This window comes from Trachymyrmex septentrionalis, unplaced genomic scaffold (assembly GCF_001594115.1).
Source record: "Trachymyrmex septentrionalis isolate Tsep2-gDNA-1 unplaced genomic scaffold, Tsep1.0 scaffold51, whole genome shotgun sequence".
Classification (NCBI taxonomy): Eukaryota; Metazoa; Arthropoda; class Insecta; order Hymenoptera; family Formicidae; genus Trachymyrmex; species Trachymyrmex septentrionalis.
This window is the reverse complement of record NW_017305683.1, coordinates 4,026,797-4,046,055: the sequence shown is the minus strand read 5'-3', so window position 1 is coordinate 4,046,055 and position 19,259 is coordinate 4,026,797. Positions and strand designations below refer to the sequence as shown.

The 19,259-nt window shown below is 33.4% G+C and overlaps 3 protein-coding genes across 4 annotated transcripts; 2 read left to right on the top strand and 1 right to left on the bottom strand.

Moving 5' to 3' along the window:
• Window positions 1-8,571: 8,571 nt before the first annotated feature.
• LOC108751656 (kelch-like protein diablo) lies at window positions 8,572-12,835 on the top strand. Its single transcript, XM_018491948.1, has 6 exons — window positions 8,572-9,000; window positions 10,165-10,538; window positions 10,618-10,933; window positions 11,008-11,705; window positions 11,798-12,140; window positions 12,308-12,835. The coding sequence occupies exons 2-6, from the start codon at window positions 10,222-10,224 to the stop codon at window positions 12,497-12,499; spliced, it is 1,866 nt and encodes a 621-aa protein (XP_018347450.1). The 5' UTR covers window positions 8,572-9,000; window positions 10,165-10,221; the 3' UTR covers window positions 12,500-12,835.
• A 2,392-nt stretch (window positions 12,836-15,227) lies between these two features.
• LOC108751694 (protein canopy homolog 3) lies at window positions 15,228-16,776 on the top strand. Its single transcript, XM_018492000.1, has 5 exons — window positions 15,228-15,623; window positions 15,823-15,949; window positions 16,018-16,152; window positions 16,236-16,400; window positions 16,512-16,776. The coding sequence occupies exons 1-5, from the start codon at window positions 15,518-15,520 to the stop codon at window positions 16,681-16,683; spliced, it is 705 nt and encodes a 234-aa protein (XP_018347502.1). The 5' UTR covers window positions 15,228-15,517; the 3' UTR covers window positions 16,684-16,776.
• Window positions 16,777-17,270: 494 nt separating this feature from the next.
• LOC108751702 (28S ribosomal protein S33, mitochondrial) lies at window positions 17,271-17,953 on the bottom strand. Of its 2 annotated transcripts, none has more exons than XM_018492011.1 (2): window positions 17,879-17,953; window positions 17,271-17,688 (listed from the first exon to the last, which is right to left on the bottom strand). In XM_018492011.1, exon 2 carries the CDS (start codon window positions 17,654-17,656, stop codon window positions 17,315-17,317), a length of 342 nt encoding a protein of 113 aa, XP_018347513.1. In that variant the 5' UTR covers window positions 17,657-17,688; window positions 17,879-17,953; the 3' UTR covers window positions 17,271-17,314. The 2 variants fall into 2 exon arrangements, with proteins under 2 accessions (XP_018347513.1, XP_018347514.1); XM_018492012.1 differs by lacking the exon at window positions 17,879-17,953 and adding an exon at window positions 17,795-17,822.
• Window positions 17,954-19,259: the final 1,306 nt, after the last annotated feature.

The following is a 19,259-nucleotide window of genomic DNA, read 5'->3' as shown; positions in this document are numbered from 1 at the left end:
GATTGTGAATTCAAATTGCACTAAATTAAGAATAATTAATATTTATAAATATTTTAATAATATTTCAGGAATATTAAGATATAATACCTAGGATATTATATAAGTGGACACATACACACACATATAACACCTCTATAGAATACTCTCATAATATGAAAAAATATTATTTATATAGTATTTTCAGAATATTATAATAACTTATTTTAATTTTTTAATAATAACCATATAACATTCTAGGAATATTTTGCGCTTGTACTGCATCTATTGCTAGTAAACGACTAAATATCATGGAGTAACATTAAGCATTAAGAAATAATATTATAGTTGCGATTGAAATGTTTTCGACGACACTGACATTAGTGCCATCTTTTGCGAAACCCTCGAAACTAACAATAAGTCACACTCCTAACAAAAATAAAGATCTACTTTGATTCTTTTCTATTATGATATTCTCATAAAGTTCTAAAGCTCGTAAAGCAGATAGATGTTTTCAAATAAATTTCCAAATTCAAAACTTCCAATGCGTTGCGCGTGACGTGACGCATGACGCACATGTTCTGCGTACACACGTTCGCAGTTTCATAAATTCGAGCGGCGGACCTACGCAAAGTGATCGTGATTATGCTTTACGATTTACATCGAGTTTTTCTGGCTTATCGGTATCGTTATTAAAGGGTGTCCCAAAATTAACGCAAGATTTGAATTAAATAGAAAACACAGTTTTTAGTCTTTTGATTGTTATTTTTTTATTGAATCATAAAGTACATAGGATAGGGTTATTTGTGGAATAATACATCGGGCAAATGGCCTCCACGGCTTTGCATGCACATACGCACTCGTTTGTCGAAATTTTCCATGACCATTTTGCATAAATGTGGCTGAATTTCGTTGATGCAGCGTTGAATCTCCTCCTTTAATGCACGGGTGATTATGGGCTTGTTGATATAGACCTGTGATTTCAAATAACCCCATAAAAAGAAATCTAATGGTGTTAAATCACACGATCTAGGGGGCGATTTTGGCGATTAACAAAGCCATCAAGATGAAAATGTGCTTCATCGCTTAGGATGATTTTGCTCGAAAAATCAGCATCCATTTGTTGATGTTCAACGCTCCATTTTCACTAACCCTAAACTGTCAGCTGTTAAATTGTTTGTTTTTTGGGTTGCCAACACTTTACTGCACAAATGGCGGCAAATTCAAATCTTGCGTTAATTTTGGGACACCCTTTATTAAGTCCTTCGAGGACGTTTGAAATGAAGAACGTGTCTCCGGCACGCGAATGTGATGTACGTCGCGTGTATGTGGGTAGGTATGCGTGCGTCTTCGTATTTTCTGCACGAGAGCATCTCACGCATTTCTCTGTCTCTCACCTGCTGCTGCGCTCTCGCTTCCGTATCACTTCTCGACGTGCATCCGCACGCGCGTACATGCGCACATACCTGTATACAGTGTTCGTCGACTGGACTATCGATTACGCTTTCGCGTCAATTACACGTTTACGGTGCACGCTCTCGTTTCGGCCGATTTCCCGTCCCGTGCCGTTCGCACCTGATCGCCTCATTCAGAGAAATCAAGGGAGATCTTAAAATGCGCTCGCCAAGTAAATGAGAGATAAAAAACCGTAAACGGGAGGAACCGTGTATACACGAAAATAATATTCTAGTAAAAGTCACGGTGAAACAGTCGGGAGACTTTATGTGTATGAAAGTATTATTGTAATTATCAAGGATATTTAAACGTAAAAGTTCAAACGAGCCGCATTCATTAAAATGAGAAAGAGAGATTGTATAATCTGGGAGCGTTTATATTAGATTGTTGCACATTTTATAGTAGTACATTGCAATATCAACTTTTCAAACGTAACAAATAATTAATTAATTAATTACCGTGTAAGTCTTATTTTAGAAAAATACACACACGCATACATGTATACATGGTAAGCGTTTTTATATGCCTATAGTACGTCTTAGTAATTAAAAATTGATGCATCTGTATATTTATACACACACGATCAGCGGAGTGTTATATTTACTTATACAAAGATAAAAGAATGAATATTTACCGCTATTGCGCGGTGGCAAACCATACTGTATTATCTAGCTGTTGACAATTTTCTTGAAGTCATTCTTCATTACTTTTTCAGCGAATATTTTCTAATAACGTAGTAAAGTTGCGGTATAAAGAAGAAACGTTTTCCACGTCAGTAAAGAAAAGTCACAGCTGTGGTCACTTACTACTACAGCGCGCTGTATAAAATATCTTCGACGGAGCAATTAAAATCGTATGACATTATGGTATGTAAACGTTGATACGATAGACATGGCAAAACTATATATAACGGTGCATGTATAATCTGTCAATTACATATAGATTTCTCTCTTCTATCGTGCTGGGATTGAGAAAAAAAAAAATCACAAATATATTTGGCGAGTTAGCGAAAAGTTGTGCGTGTAACAGATCAAATAAAGAATCAGAGAGCACTTCACGCGAAATTTCGAAACGTGATTTACGCAACATGCAATATTGAATTCACATTGCGAGCCCATAAAAGAAATAATGATAGACTTCGTTTAAACAGTGCCAATTTCTGCTTTTACAAAAATGCGTACGGACTCGCGTGCAAAGCTATGGATAACACTTTCGCTGCAATTATCGTGAAATTTTTCATGAAACTTATATTGTAAGCCTATATTTGTAACACGTTTCGTCCGCGCGCACTTATATTAAGCACATCTCTTTCAGGAAGTCAGATGAAGTGTAAAGTGTTATTTGAGTTGGAACAACGTTGAGTCGGGGTGCGAGACGTCAATGCGCACCTGACTTCTGCGTGATGCAAATTGCTCGCGTTAATTTCCCAACGGGAATCAATGGCAACACCTGTGCAGTTTCTGATATCTACGCTAGTGACCCTCGAATGATAGAGCCTACGACGTCTAATTAATTGTAAATTGTTCAGCGAATCAACAACGTTATGATCGTATACGCGCGAGTACCGTCCGCACTAATTACTTAAGTATTTACTTAAAAAAGATTTTGCTGCGTTCGCACCATATTTGTTCCTCGCGTAATTTATTAATATTTAGCTGGAAATATTTTTAATCGGCTAGTTCTTTCAATTTTGATTGTTTGAAAAATTTAAAGAACTTCAAGTTACCACGCAAAGGCATGCTACATCAAGTATATACAGGCGTTTAATAATATAAGACCTTTCCAAATGGGGACAATGATACAAATGAGTTAAGGAGAAGGTAAGAACTGATCGATATGGCGGTTTTCATAAAAACACTTCAATAACGCGATTACTTTACGATAGCCGCGATCTTATCAATTTGCATTATCGTTCTTTATTTTTGCTTAGCTCTAAATTATTCAAAAATCAAACATATTTCTCGCGAGACTTCTAGAGGTTACACGAATTGACGCATCAGAAATACGATTGTTGGAAAATTACGAAATCAGAAGTGTGAATTAACATTACAAATTTATTTATTTCTTGTTTAAAAAAATATCAGAATTGTTAAAAATGATCTTTTTCTCTCATTTAATTTGTACAAAGTTATATGTATACACACATTATACATATATATATATATACGGGGTGTATCTGAAATAACGCCCATTAATCATATAGTGCTATTCTTAATTAAAAAACTAAGTCGAAAAGTCCTCTACCATTTTGCAATTTTCGCAATAGTTAAGATATTAATTACTAAAGATTGTCGAATAAACGAATAAAATCGATGCATAAGACAATTTTAAGATATCTTTCAGTGTTCTCTGAAATATTTTGAAGATGTTCCTTAAAAAACTTTAAAAGATATCTTAAAGTTGTCTTATGTGCGCCGATTTTAGATATTTTGCTCATTAAGTAATAAAACAAAATATTAATAAAAAAATTGCAAAATGGTAGATTTTTTGATTCAGTTCTTTATCGAGAATAATATTACGTATAATTATAGTGGACGTTGTTTATTTAAGATACATCTTGTAATTAAAAAAAGTAATTGTAATTATAAAAAATATTTTGGTATTTGTATATTGATTAATAGTCTCCATAACCCCTCACCATCCCCACATTAATTCTAAATCAAATATTAAAAGGTTTTATTATAATTTTAAGCAGTGCTACTTTCTGTAGCATCAAGATACGAAGAATTAGAAAGAAAGAAGAGGCAAACGAGGGGCATTAAACGAGATATCGATATATCTGAATTCTAGATTAATGCGGTGCAAACGAGCAGCGGTTCTGTTGAAGTCCGCGGTGTCGGAGCGCATTATCGCGTATTCCCGGTGCGACATTAATAAAAGTGACGTCGTCGCATCGCGCAGAATTATAACGTACCAACCGCAGTGAGAGACGAACAAGGAGAGCGTATTCTCCGGTGTACCGTCAATAAAGCCGTCGCGCTAATAATTATCGTGGCGGCATGGCAGAGTCTCCAGGGGCGTCATTAGGCGACAACGTCGCATATTGCGGCTTTTAATGTTTCACAAACGCTTTGCAGGTATGACGACGACGAGGACGACGACGACGACGACGACGACGACGACGTCGACGACAATGTTGTGCAGCGGCGACGTTTTATCGCTCGACTACGTACTAACGAACGGTGCTCGCGGTATGCACACGTGTCCCAAAGAGGAATATATGACCAAGTTATTTCGATATACAAGCAATGAAACGACAACGGGCATTGTTATGCTTCGCGTTGGAAACGCGTTCGTGCATTGTCTGTCGTAGAGAAATAAAAATTATCGTGCACAACCGTCGCAGACGGCCATGCTCGATAATAAATGATAAGAAGTTGTACGTGACGCTATTTTTTTTTTCTTCTTTTTCTTTCCTCACGCACCTCCTTTTTCAACTAGACAGACTTTTCCGATCACGCATCGTTTATTTGCATTCGTTCAGAACATACGTGATATATGCAGGCTTCCTCAACTTCTTGGTGAGATAAAGATTGCAAGAGAGAAAGAACAATTTGCCAAACTCTTTAATTCTCTGTCTACGTATTAAAATAGTGCAATTAAATGATATTTTTTTACTCTATACAAGATGGTATTATTAACACGATATAATAATGAAAGTCAACGCTCTCTTGTAACATAATTCTTGGAACATTGCACCCCCTTTCTTGTTCCTCCATTTCTCCTGCAATAGACGCACATGAAGAAACGGTAAATATACGTTACATGTAATCAATGTACTTACATGTATGTAATAAATGTACATAGCAAAATATGATAAATACATAAGAAATGTGCATGTGTGTGTGTGTGTGTGTGTGTGTGTGTGTGTGTGTGTGTGTGTGTGTGTGTAGGAATGCATGTATAATTAAATTACTGTTATTTCTCCGTATTAAAGAAATAACTGTGATGGTTAATATACGAATGATTGACGCTTTCACCGTTGATACTAATAATATTGTACTACACGAGATATCAATACTGTAAGAATTAATAACAAATCACTGTCGTCGTACATATTACAGTTGGAACCAAAATAAGTTAAATGTAATTGTTCTAATATAAAAAAATATATAACAAAAAAAATTATATTTAAAAAAGAGCAAAAAGAAGATATCAATAATAATAATAAATGTATAAAAATTATATTTTACCTAAAAAGTTTTAAACAAAGATCTATTTATATAAATACTTCCTGATAAAAAATTTTTCATGCATGAATATGTATAAATATGTATAAACATACATAACACGCATAAATATTCATAAACATGTATAATTATATATGAAATATGTCTATACATCTCATACATCTTTTTTTTTTTTGTAAAATTACTTTTTAGTGTAATAGAAATAATAATAGTAATGTGAAAACATTGAAAATAATTAAAAAGGTGATTTTCGTACTATTTGTTTTAGAAAAAAATCAAGTTTGAAAAAATGTAAAAAAATTACTTACATATAATTATATACAAAATTATGTATGAGCAATTTTTTTACACTTTTCCAAACTTGTTTTTTTCCAAAACAAACAATGCGAAAATTATCCCTTTAATTATTTTGTGTGGGCGTGCGCGCGCGCGCGCGCGTGTGTGTGTGTGTGTGTGTTCGATCACATTACTGTTATTTCTATTGCACTAAAAAGTAATTTTGTAAAAGAAAGAAGGATGTATGGACATTGTATATACATATTTCATATATAATTATATATATTTATGAATATTTATGCGTGTTTATGTATGTTTATACATATTTATCTACATATATTCATGCATAAAAAAATTTTTATTAAAAAATGGAATGTTGCAAAATCTAAATTTAATAAATTAACTTTACTTAAAATTATGTATTGTATATATACATTTATGTATATAATATCCATATATAAATGTTTATTTATGAATCATCTGTATTAAAAAAGAATTTATGAAATTTGAATAAATACGAGTATTTGTTTAAATAAAGTACTAATTGGATCATTTGCTTACAGAAAATAAATATTTATTCAATTTAAAAAAATAATACTTAAATTAAGTGTAATTTTTTTGAATTGAACAAATATTTATTTACTAAGTAAATGGTTCCATTGATACTATCTAAACAAATATTTATTCAAATTTCATAAATTCTTTTTCAGTGTGCATAATAAGTTGCATAATAATAATAAATCATGAATTTATTATATTGCATTATTATTCAAATATTTATATCGATAGTTGAAAAGTATGTATTGACAATTGATAATATTAATACTCTTCTATTATTACCTTCAGACCTCAAAGTCTCCAATGATAATCACGAAAATTTATCCAAAGTCGATGATCTTTATTTTAATATCAATCAACTACCGGTTAATTTAATCAGTGTTTAACTCGATCGATAAAATGTCTAATATATAGTTATAATTGTTTATTCGATAACATTAAACATAATTCTATCAATTAATTCAACATTTTATTTGTATTACTTAACAAAATAGTGCTTAATAAAATACTTAGTAATTAAATTAAGGGTTCTATCTTTCGGTAAACTTCATTTCACTGTCTTCTCTTACTCTTTTATGTTCTTTTTTGATTATTCAATAAATTAATTAATTACTATATAGTTTATCGAAAGATAGTACAATCAGCCTTATAAAGTTTTTTTTGTACAATTATTTTATAATAACAAACTCGTCGATAATATCGTATTTTACAGTCTGTTTACAAGAGCGTATGGGCTGTTTCTCCTAAAAGAATACAGAATTGTTAAAAATTTAATTTGGTTTCGTTAATAAATTCTATAAACGAAAATGCGTTTACTTAGCAAATTGTCTAATCTCCTTTGTTATCAATTATGATCTGGCAGCGTCGTGGCATGCTTTCCATGAGATTTTCAGCTATTGTCTCAGGAAGAAATCTCCAAATTTCCCGTACATGACCAACGAGCTGCTTTAAAGTAAAAATCTTCTTTTCGCTGAGTTTGACCTTTATGATTGCCCATACACTTTTGATGGAATTGGCATCAGGCGACTGGGAAGGCCAATCCATTGTCGTGATGCCATTTTTACATTTTCATTCCATACATGCATGACTTTGGTGTTTTGGGTTTTCTTGAAGCACCCATGAACTATTATCTGAACCAAACCATCTTTGAGCAGACTTCAATAAATACTTTTGATAAATCATGTTCATCTTAGGTGCATTCAGATTGTTCGTGAAGAGATATGAAGTACCAAATCCCTGTTTACAGAAGCATTCCCATACGTGTACTTTCACCGAGTATTCTTCTGTACGTTGAACAATGGGATCGTGACGAGTCAACCATGCATACTTTCTAGGAATCGGGGCCCAAAAAGATGATTTATCGGTGAAAATTACATTGGCAAAACGATCAATATTAGCCTTTGCCCACTGCAGCCGTTTTTCGATGTGTTTTTTGCTCAAAAAAGATTGTAACACTTTGTGGACCGCCAACCATATTCGGAATCAAGTCTAATAGTATCAAGGCTTATTTCATCTATTTTCAATAAAAGATTTTTCGCTCTCCATAATGAACACTCAGGATTCTTTCTAAATATCTTGATGCTAGCTTTATCGTCCTTTTTCGTTGAGCGCCAAGTACCACGTTCCGGCAGATCGTCAACGCTTTTGGTTTCGTCATAACGTCTCACTCACTTCCTGACGAACCCCTTTGACTTTTTCATGTAGCGGCCGACAGCTGCTTTGACCTGGTATGACATTTTCGGTCCTTTCGGATGTGTGCAAAGAAACACCGCTTCGAAATGACTTGCATACACAGCACTCATTGTGTTTATTTTGCTCCATTACAGATAAAACAAATCACAATACCCATATAACCTCAAAGTATTCTTCCGAACTATTTAGAGAATCGGAAAAATCGAACTTTATATCTGTGCGCCACTTCTCTCTGATATGCTCTTGTGGAACAGACTGTACCTAATGATCGATTCAAACTCATCTCGAGGTAGGAACGATTATCGTTCGATTATCGTTTGCTCTTGTTTGGTTCGAAGTATCGAAACTCGAAGTAATAGATACCAAGCAGACAGAAGAGAGAGAGAGAGAGAGAGAGAGAGAGAGAGAGAGAGAGAGACGAGAGAAAGCTACCCTTTGACACGAGTGCAAGTGTGCTTCTTCTCCCCTCTACCCCTCTTTCCCATGGAAGTTGGGTCGAGGCGAGTTCATGAGCGGTTGGAGTGTTGGAGTACGCGATACGCACTGTGATGCATCATCACGGGGAAACGTCAAAATGAGAGCATCCTCGTGATAGCTTGCAGTGCAACGCGGTGCAAGTGCACGGCAGTGTTTCGTTTCATCTGCGAAAGCAAACATTAACGGTTCCGTCGGCGACGTCCGATGTTACGTGACAGACCCACGCTGATATAAAAACGCTACGGCGAATTCGCAAACACAGCTTTGACAGCTTTATCTTCCTCTCTCTTTCTCTCTCTCTCTCTCTCTCTCTCTCTCTCTCTCTCTCTCCCCCTCTCATTGATATCGTCTGGCAGTCCGAGGAAAGCGAACAAAAGTGCGTATACGTAATCTTCTTTTTTATCCGATATGTATTTCTCGCTGGCGAAACGCATTCATCTCCGGAATTGTGCGATGTATTTGCATTTTTGTTCCTTACGATCTTTTTTATGACGAGGTGCGAGAGTACTCCAAAGTGCTGAATGCTCCAGAATACTTCAAATATGTTTACGAGTTATTTGTAATCTGTTTCGATCGTGATTGCAGTGCACATAAACATTCGTCTTGGTCTCACTTTACGTTATCTATTTCTTGGATTTTCAGTGGGAAGGTGTCGCCTCCACATTTCTTTATATTTATTTAGATTTTGAAAGTGGAGTATGAGAGAACTTTGAAACTAATAGTGTATGTGTAAAAGTTTTAAATTACGAAATGTAAATTACGATATGTGCTTGAAAATATATATATATTACAGAAGCATAAAGAGATAAGACACTGTCTGCTTAAGCTATCGCTAAGAAGGGTAGCTCTTATCACTAATTTTTAAGAACCTCTGAATGATTCATATAGTTATGAATAAAGTCTTCGTACCTCTGATAAAAGTTACAATAAATCTGTTCTTTTTCGAAAAATGTTTTAAACTTTGTTTACTGTAATGTACAATATGATAGTCTGTGAACTACATAATATATTGAAGCATATATTTTCTTCCTTATACTAAATTATAATTAAAACTGTAGAGGAGAAGAGGAAGACAAATAAATACTTATTTTTTTATTCTTTCCTTTAGTAGTAAAATAACATTAGTCAAATAGTGAATCTTTGATAAAGAAAATAATAGTACTAAGTTTGCATCAAAATATCATTGTCTATGAATTAGGACACACCTACTCCTCGATGACTCGCTTCAATATATTATAGAACTCACTGAATAAGTTGGAATGAAACAAAGTTTGTTTCAATCCAACTTATACCAACGTATACCAATCAGAATTCAGAATATTCTTTGAAAAAGAATAAATCTAATGTATTTTATTCTTTTTTTTGGAAAGAAATATAACATATATCTCTCTTCTCTCAAATATAAAATAATATATCTTATATTAAATATAATTTTAATTTATATAAACAATATAAAGTAGTAATCATTAACAAATATTTTATTTATTTAAGAATATGTATTTCACATGACATCATGTATATATATATTTTTTTGCTATAGGGGAACTACATTAGGGGACCTGCTGCAGGCACATTTGAGACCTGCGGTGGTTGGTGAATGGTGTTGCAGATAGATTCCGTGTGGGGCTGGGCGTCACCCCCGCTGCGCCTCCAGCTAGCCGGGGGGACCAGGGGTGCCTCGGGGAGAGCAGCTGCGGGCGCCCCATCCTCGCAGAGGATGGGTGAAATAGTCGTGGAACGCGCTCCCTCCCCAGCACGCCTCAGTCATACCTCTGAGAAGCATCCTCGTGCAACGCTAACTGAGCTTAATGTTCTTCGTCGTCATCGGGAACTGTGCGACGTTGTTCTCAATGTTGGTTCTAGAAAGATATTCGCACATCGCGTCATCCTTTCAGCATGTAGTCCATACTTCAGGTATAATAGCACAAGTACAATCAATATTTTTGATTTGCCTAATCTTATAACGAATGCTATATCTCTCTATTTTTTTCAGGGCAATGTTTACTGGGGAGCTGGCGGAATCTAGACAAACTGAAGTAACAATACGCGACATAGACGAAATGGCTATGGAATTACTCATAGACTTCTGTTATACTTCTCACATTATTGTCGAAGAAGCTAATGTTCAAACTCTCCTTCCAGCAGCGTGCCTTCTTCAATTAGCAGAAATTCAAGATATATGTTGCGAATTTCTCAAACGCCAATTAGATCCATCAAATTGCTTGGGTATCCGGGCGTTCGCGGATACCCACTCGTGCCGCGAACTTCTGCGTATTGCTGATAAATTTACTCAACATAATTTTCAAGAGGTATACTTCGTGCAAGGAACATTGATTAATTTCTGATTTGAAGAAACTTATTGCTTTTATTTTATATATTGTAGGTAATGGAGAGCGAAGAATTTTTGTTGCTACCTGTCGGACAATTGGTAGACATTATTTCATCAGATGAATTGAACGTACGTACGGAGGAGCAAGTTTTTAGCGCCGTGATGAATTGGGTGAAATACAATGTTACGGAAAGACGACAACATCTTGCACAAGTCTTGCAACACGTGCGACTGCCATTACTCAGTCCAAAATTTTTAGTTGGTACCGTCGGATCGGATCTATTGGTTCGTTCTGATGATGCTTGCAGAGATCTCGTAGATGAAGCAAAGAATTACTTACTTCTGCCGCAAGAAAGACCATTGATGCAGGGACCTAGAACAAGACCCAGGAAACCTACAAGACGGGGAGAGGTGTTGTTCGCAGTTGGTGGTTGGTGTTCAGGTGATGCCATTGCCAGTGTCGAAAGATTTGATCCTAATACTGCCGATTGGAAAATGGTTGCACCAATGAGCAAACGGAGATGTGGAGTGGGCGTAGCGGTGTTGAATGATTTGTTATACGCAGTCGGCGGACACGATGGACAAAGCTACTTAAATAGTATCGAGCGATATGACCCACAAACGAATCAATGGTCTTGCGATGTTGCTCCCACTACTTCCTGTAGAACTAGTGTGGGTGTCGCTGTGCTTGATGGATTTCTTTACGCAGTTGGTGGTCAGGATGGAGTACAATGCCTTAATCACGTGGAAAGGCAAGTTAAAGAAAACTTATGTTAAAGAAAATGTTGATATATATATATATATATATATATATATATATCATATGTGTTGTGTAATTTTGCAGATACGATCCTAAAGAAAATAAATGGTCTAAAGTGTCGCCAATGACTACTAGAAGGTTGGGAGTGGCAGTTGCAGTGCTCGGAGGTTATTTATATGCCATCGGCGGGTCTGATGGACAATCACCTCTTAATACAGTAGAAAGATACGATCCAAGGCAAAATAAATGGTCCCAAGTGTCCCCGATGTCTACGAGACGTAAACATCTAGGCTGTGCTGTATTTAATAATCTAATTTATGCTGTGGGAGGACGAGACGATTGTATGGAACTTTCCAGCGCCGAACGTTATAATCCCCATACGAATTCATGGAGTCCTATAGTAGCGATGACATCTAGGAGAAGTGGAGTAAGTTTGCATTTTGTAGATATTATAAAACTTAAAATATATGGAAAAAAAGTAGATAATTAATCTGCACATAAAAAAACCTATTAGGAATTATTTTAGAATTTAAAAGCATAGTATATAATGATGAGGTATCAGTTTTAACAATTGCTGTGGATTGATGATTTCAGGTGGGTCTAGCGGTAGTAAACGGTCAATTGTACGCAGTAGGCGGATTCGACGGAACTGCGTATCTGAAAACAATCGAAGTATATGATCCGGAGCAGAATCAATGGAAACTATGTGGTTGTATGAATTACAGGAGGCTTGGTGGAGGCGTGGGAGTGATGCGAGCTCCACAAACCGAAAATTACATTTGGTAGCTCAGGCCCCCCTCTTCAGCCCAAATGGCTGAAACTCCTTTAACTCCTCTTACACCGGTAACGCCAGTTACACCTGTAACACCTCCTGCTCCTGTATCGGTTCCTGTTATAACTAGTACTAGAAAACGCTACCGCCGATCGATGAGCATTATATAAGTAATGTATGCATTTTGTAAAAGACTTTGCCTTTCTCTAAAATTCCGCGCGAGAGTATCCCTCATCGATTTTCGATGTTTAATTTATTACTTACATTTTTCTTCGTTTAATCTAGTATACAGGTCATGTTACGGAAAGAAGATACGGTTTATTCTATCGATTTATTGCAGCTGTTTCATATTTTTATTACATCACATTTTGTAAGAATCTTTATCAATGTTATTTGTATTTTATTGAGTAATACAATACAAATTCCAGCTGTTTTAGATTTAAATATCTAGACAAAGTATTCTTGAAAAATGTTTCATAATATATACATATGTATGCAAAGTTTTAAAGCATTTCATTACATGAAATAAAAGAAAGGCAAAATCTCTTTCCTGACATTCGCCAGAAACATATATGTTTTAAAAAGACATTTACAGCTTCCATTCTTAAATGATCGAAATAAAAGAGCTTAAGTTCTCAGTAGAGTATTGATTTAACTGCAAAGGGTCGTTTTTGTACCCAACAATTTAAGAATGTAATATAAGACAATGATTTCTGACTTTGTAAGGATAGTCTGCTTTAAATATGTAGATATCTCCTTTTGTTTATAAGACTGAATTTCAATCAGAGAATATTGAGATACTCATGATAAGTACAGTTTACATTCTCTTGTAAAAAAATATCAAGTTACATCGCATTTTCTATTAAAGTCTGTGAATAACTTGTGTATCTAATTTATTTGATGCATTTATGTTATCGACGACTTGTCACAAATGTCAACATACATGCCCAAGAAAAAGCAATATGTATAATACTTGAAAAGTATAAATTATTTAAACAAGACATTTGAAATCGTTTCTTCGCGTTGCTGCAAGAAGATGTCATTTAATCAACATCATCTGTTATATACATTTAAATATCTACAGAGAGGAGTAACCTTATCGTACAAAATGGTGATAGGGATCATTGACCAATAATCTCATGATGTAACATTCGTTGTAATTATGTAATAAGAATTAGCAGAATTGGCTAAAGATGACTAATATTATACTAACAAGAATAATTATTTATGACTTATTTTGATGAAAAATAAATAATACATAAGAATTACTGAAAGGGCAAAAACATTTACAAATTATTATTGTTACATGTATGAGATTGTTGAAGGCAGCAAAATGCATGTCTAGCGTAAGAACATATTGATGATGTAATGTAATTCTTTCTAAGCAGCCGATTGCAAATTCTACCGATGTTTATTCCGATTCTCTCGAATCTTACGACGGTTCATTAATGCATTTCTCAATTAATTTCTGGATTATTCCAAATAATCCATTCATATTTAAGTTCTAAACACGTGATATTATAGAGGTAAAATCGTTATTCAGTTAATGAAATTAAACATTATACAATAGTACAAATTATCGTAATTCGTGAACAAAGTTCAAATAAGTGTTCAATATTCAACTTTGTTTAATTAATTCTGAAGAAGTTGCAGCTATGTCCCAGGAGAATGTAATATTATATCGTTTCCACAATATTTTATATGCGTAATATTAGCGAATTATAATTTTAATTTATATCAAAAGTACGTAAGAGACCGATTCTTGTATTATACCGAATCTTAATGACACGTTTTCCATAAACAAGAAACATTGAAAGTGATTATGTTATTGATTAGCGCGCGTAGTCAATCCTAAGTAAAGCACGAAGTGTTAAGCGCAAACATATTGTTTTCTCATCTTACTAAACGAGATCAAAAACTTGTTCTGTACAACTGTTCAGTACAAAGGAAGAGTCATAGGATTTCTTTCCTGTTCTTAATCAATAAATTAAAGAAAGTGCGCATTAGAAATTTGCGCGAACCATTATGCAAAGCGTTATTGTGTCCTATATCTGCAAACAGCTAGAATATCCTAGAATTAATTTTTTCCCTAATAACGATATTTGTTATTCAGAAAAAGAATATTTTTTGTTAAAAATATTTTTTTAGATTTATATTATATGTAAATACATGGATTTGCTGATGTAGATTAATGAAATCTAAACTTGCGAAAAATTATATAAATTTTGAGATCGAAACAATTTGTTATCTAACAACTAAAATTAAAAAATAATTTATTTTCATAACTTTTTTTATTTCTCTTAAGTTTTGTTTATTTTATTGGTACATTTTCCATTTTTCCTATTTGTATTAATAAAAAATATAATATTTGAATAGCAAAATTTATAAAATTTATAAATCGGAAGAATAACATGACTTGTCATATTTTAATATCGCAATTAATTGAATTAACGAATGGAATTCATTCGAATAACAGACTGATAAAATAATAGCGTAAAGAAATAAAATAGACAAGAATTATTGCATTTTTCTCGTATTATATTTTTTCAATCTCGTATATTTTTCAATAAATCAATCTGTAGATATTCGAATAGAGAATTTCCCTGATGTGTTTTAGGAAGTTTTATAAATTCCCTATTTGTGAACCAATCGACTGATTCCACACATGCTGTCATTGGTGTCACATAATGTGATAACAATAATATCGGTGCAATTCAACATACAAGTACAGTTTATGTTATATGTGGGAGTCCGGATTTACAATAGGTGTTTCAAGTCTTAAGTCGTAAGAAATTAATCAATTACAATCGAATACGAGGAGAATTGACTGTGATTCGTCCCTTTCTTATGGCTTGAGACTTAAAAAAACCTATTGTAGATCTGAATTAAGTAGATAAAAAGTTTATTTTGATATTGTGAACAGTTACCGCGTTGCCGGTCGTGTTGTGTCGCACGACGTTGCACATTAGTGACATTCCAGTGATTACATGACTTATCAATTGACATTCCTCTTTTATTCGATATAAACTACAATGCTGCTAGTAAATCGTGCTGTTTTGTTTAATTTGTTATTCGCGTATTTTACTTTTGGTAATCCTGAGGAAGAACAAGGGATTAAATACGCCAACAAATGCGAAGGTTAATCTGGAGCAATCCATTCCTGAGACTTAAATGAATTATAGTAAATTTAATATGATTAATTGTGTGTGAATATCATTTTCTGTTAACTTAATTGACTGGAAGATCATTTAGAAAATTCTGTATTAATAACTTCAAATATACATTTAATTACGTAATTAAAATTACTCTCATAATTATTAATAAATCTCTATTACAGTTTGCAAAGTTTTAGCTACAGAACTTGAGGCTAGGCTAGATGAAACAGGAAAGACAAACGACGTGTTAGAAATTGGATATTCAGTAGATGATGTTGTGCCAAAGAAGAAAAAGGAATATAAGAAGTCGTAAGTGTCACTGATACAAACTGTATGACATCATTCTGATGAAACTAGTATAAATTTTGTCTTTCCAGGGAGCTACGATTAGTGGAGTCCATGGAAAATGTTTGTGAACGCATATTGGAATACAATATACACAAAGAACGTACAGACAGTACGAGATTTGCAAAAGGAATGAGTCAAACGTTCAAAACATTGCATGGCCTCGTGTAAGCTACAGTGCATAGATTAGTGTAATATGATCTTTTATGTAGAATATTCTGAAACTTAACATATATATGTATGGTTATAGGGATAGAGGAGTCAATGTAGATTTGGGTATTCCATATGAGTTATGGGACAAACCTTCTGTTGAGATAACTACTTTAAAAACGCAGTGTGAAGATTTGCTGGAAAATTATGAAGCTGACATCGAAGACTGGTATTACAACCATCAAAGAGAGATTTCTTTAATTAGGTAAGTCCTAGAATAATTAGGTGTCCTAGAATATATTTGTCGCAATTGTTGATGTATCATTTATGTAAATATATATTATGAAATCAGCGTTTATTTTTGATAATCATTTAGGTATTTATGTTCTGACCGTGCATTGAAGGGAAAAAATGATTCTTGCCTAAATGAAAAACTCGATACTGAAAAAAATGTCAAAAAACAAAAGAAAAAGGAGATATCAAAAGAGGAAGTAGATAGTAAAGAAAGTATGAAGGATAATTCTCCAAATATGAAGCAAGAATTGTAAAACTACATAAATAAATGAACAAATTCATATAAGTATCTTTTATCAATGAATTAAATAGAATGTGATCCTAATATACCCAGTAGAAATACAATACAACAGACTTCTGATCCTATATAAAAGTAATCTGTACATATTAGCATTGTTTATATACCTAGATATATATGTGCGATATTTATTTCTTTTTTGTACTGTTAAAAATTTTATAATAAAAACTTTTTCTATTTCATACATTGTAAATGTACATATTTGTAGAACATATCAACGTCAACTCAAATGTTACATTGAGGCTAGAGAGAGAAAGTATTCATATTTGATTCTTATATTTCAGACCATTTTAAATATAGTCTTAAAATGTTACAAACTAATCAGAGAGCTGCATTAGCATCTTTTAAAATAGTTTTAAAATAAGAACTGGTTATGAATAGGCCTGAAAAATCTCTGTAAACAAGTTTGTAGTCTTATTTTTTTAATCTACCAGAAAATAATTCTTAGAAGTATGTATTGTTTTATTAAATAAAAATAATATATCAATTGTATTAAAAACAGCATATCATTTATTATTTACAAATGAGATACATACTCTTCAGAACAATTTTTTTGTTGTATTTGCTACACTCAATTATAAATTATCTTAGGATGGTTTGGATTTATTTCTTAAGTACGGTGGTACCCATTTAGTTTTACCACGAAGTTGTCTCAAACGTTCGAATTCCTCCTTAAAGTCTTTATGCTCATCCCTAAACAGACCGTAATTACGCAGATGTGTCATTAATAGCTCAGTCTCTTTAAATCTTGGATAATATTCTACAATCTCCGGTCGTTTGTTCACCGGTTTCTCGCTAAAGAGCTTTACGACTTTCATCGATTTCTGATTAGTTGGTCTAACTGCTTCGCCAAAGATTCGATTACTCAGACGATTCATGCGCATAGCATAAGTAGTGCCCACATTCATCAGATTCACGTATTTACTCATCTTGATTGAACAATATTAGTTCTTCTGTTGTGCTAGACAAAAAAAGAGAAAATAAGGTTACAAATCGGAGATTAGAATGAAACTTTCTATGTTCAAGACAACCGACAGAAGTCAATTATAAAAGAATTCCGTATTTATTCACTTTTATAGAATTACGGATTAAATTGCTTATTTTAAACACGAAGAAAGAGAGAAAGGAATAGAAAAACATCATTCACGCACCATATAGAATCTATGCTTATTTCGCCTATGCGTACAGCGTACACATTCACAAATTGCACAGCTGATTGCACGTACATATATACAGCAGAATGACAGAGTACGCGTAGATAGAAGGCAAATCTATTAGCGCTTCTACGTGCGCAAAACGTTAACATGAACTACGTAGCCATGTTCATAAATATATCTGATGGTAACACCATTAACATGCTATGTCCATGCTCTTCTGGTTCTGTTCTGTGCTATGCTCACCGCTTCGATGATGAGTGTTTTCCGTTTGGTGACAAGTCGACACAAGTGTCATTCTATCTTTGTTGCTCTCTAAATATTAAGAAAGATGTTTGTCACTAAATGGAAAACATCCTACATACTCTCGTATATGTACGTACATAACCCTATCATCGAGATATGGCATCTTCTTATTACTTGCGACGTAAATTGATGCTCAGATCGGTCTATTCTTGATTCCGATGTATTCGTATGTTATTTATCTATTTATATAATTAATCATACGATCTGTTTTTTTCCTGCGCTGTAATTGATATTTATTTTACATTTGCTTTTTTACTTACTCATACCTTTTTGTATTATATTTATTCCTCAGTCAATTCTTTCTGGTCTGATTTGCATTATAATTTATAAGAGCTATCTCTACTTCCAAAGCCTATGGATTATTATTACAAGTTTTACCATTTTTACTGTACTCTGGAATTAAATTTTTTATCTAATTTTTTTTTTTTTTGGCTTTTCCTCGATGGTATTACTTTATATAGTTATGTGTTATGTAAATAATAAATAGGCTGGTCCCTCTCTCTTCTCTCTGGGAACTGCAATACGACGTCTTATCGGATCTATTAAAAAAAATGCTGTTTTCATTACTGTGTCCATTATTTTTTAATTCTTTTCCATACTATGACGACAAAACATCGTGCTACTTGCAAGATTACGTTTATATGGAAAACAAATTTATACGCAGCATCTACAAAACTATGGGAAATACGATAAACTTCGTTTAGACAACGATCCAAAAGTGTACATTTGAAAACTAAATAATGTAATCGACAAAGCAACGATTTTTTTATGTTTGTAATTTTAATTTACATATTCAATTTCTATTATAATGATGCAATATATCATGATCACAATATGATGAATGCATTTGAACGAGTTGTGATTTCTTACCAACGATTTTCTCCACAAATAAAATTTTTAATTTAATTACATTTTAATTCCACACAATATATATAACTAATAATCGGACATTGCAGATATATCTTTTCATTAGATTAAGTTCAATCCCTATTGAAAAAAAATCACGTCACACAGTTAGTTGCATGATGAAATCATGTAATTAAAATATGTAAATCACGTAACGAATTGTTTT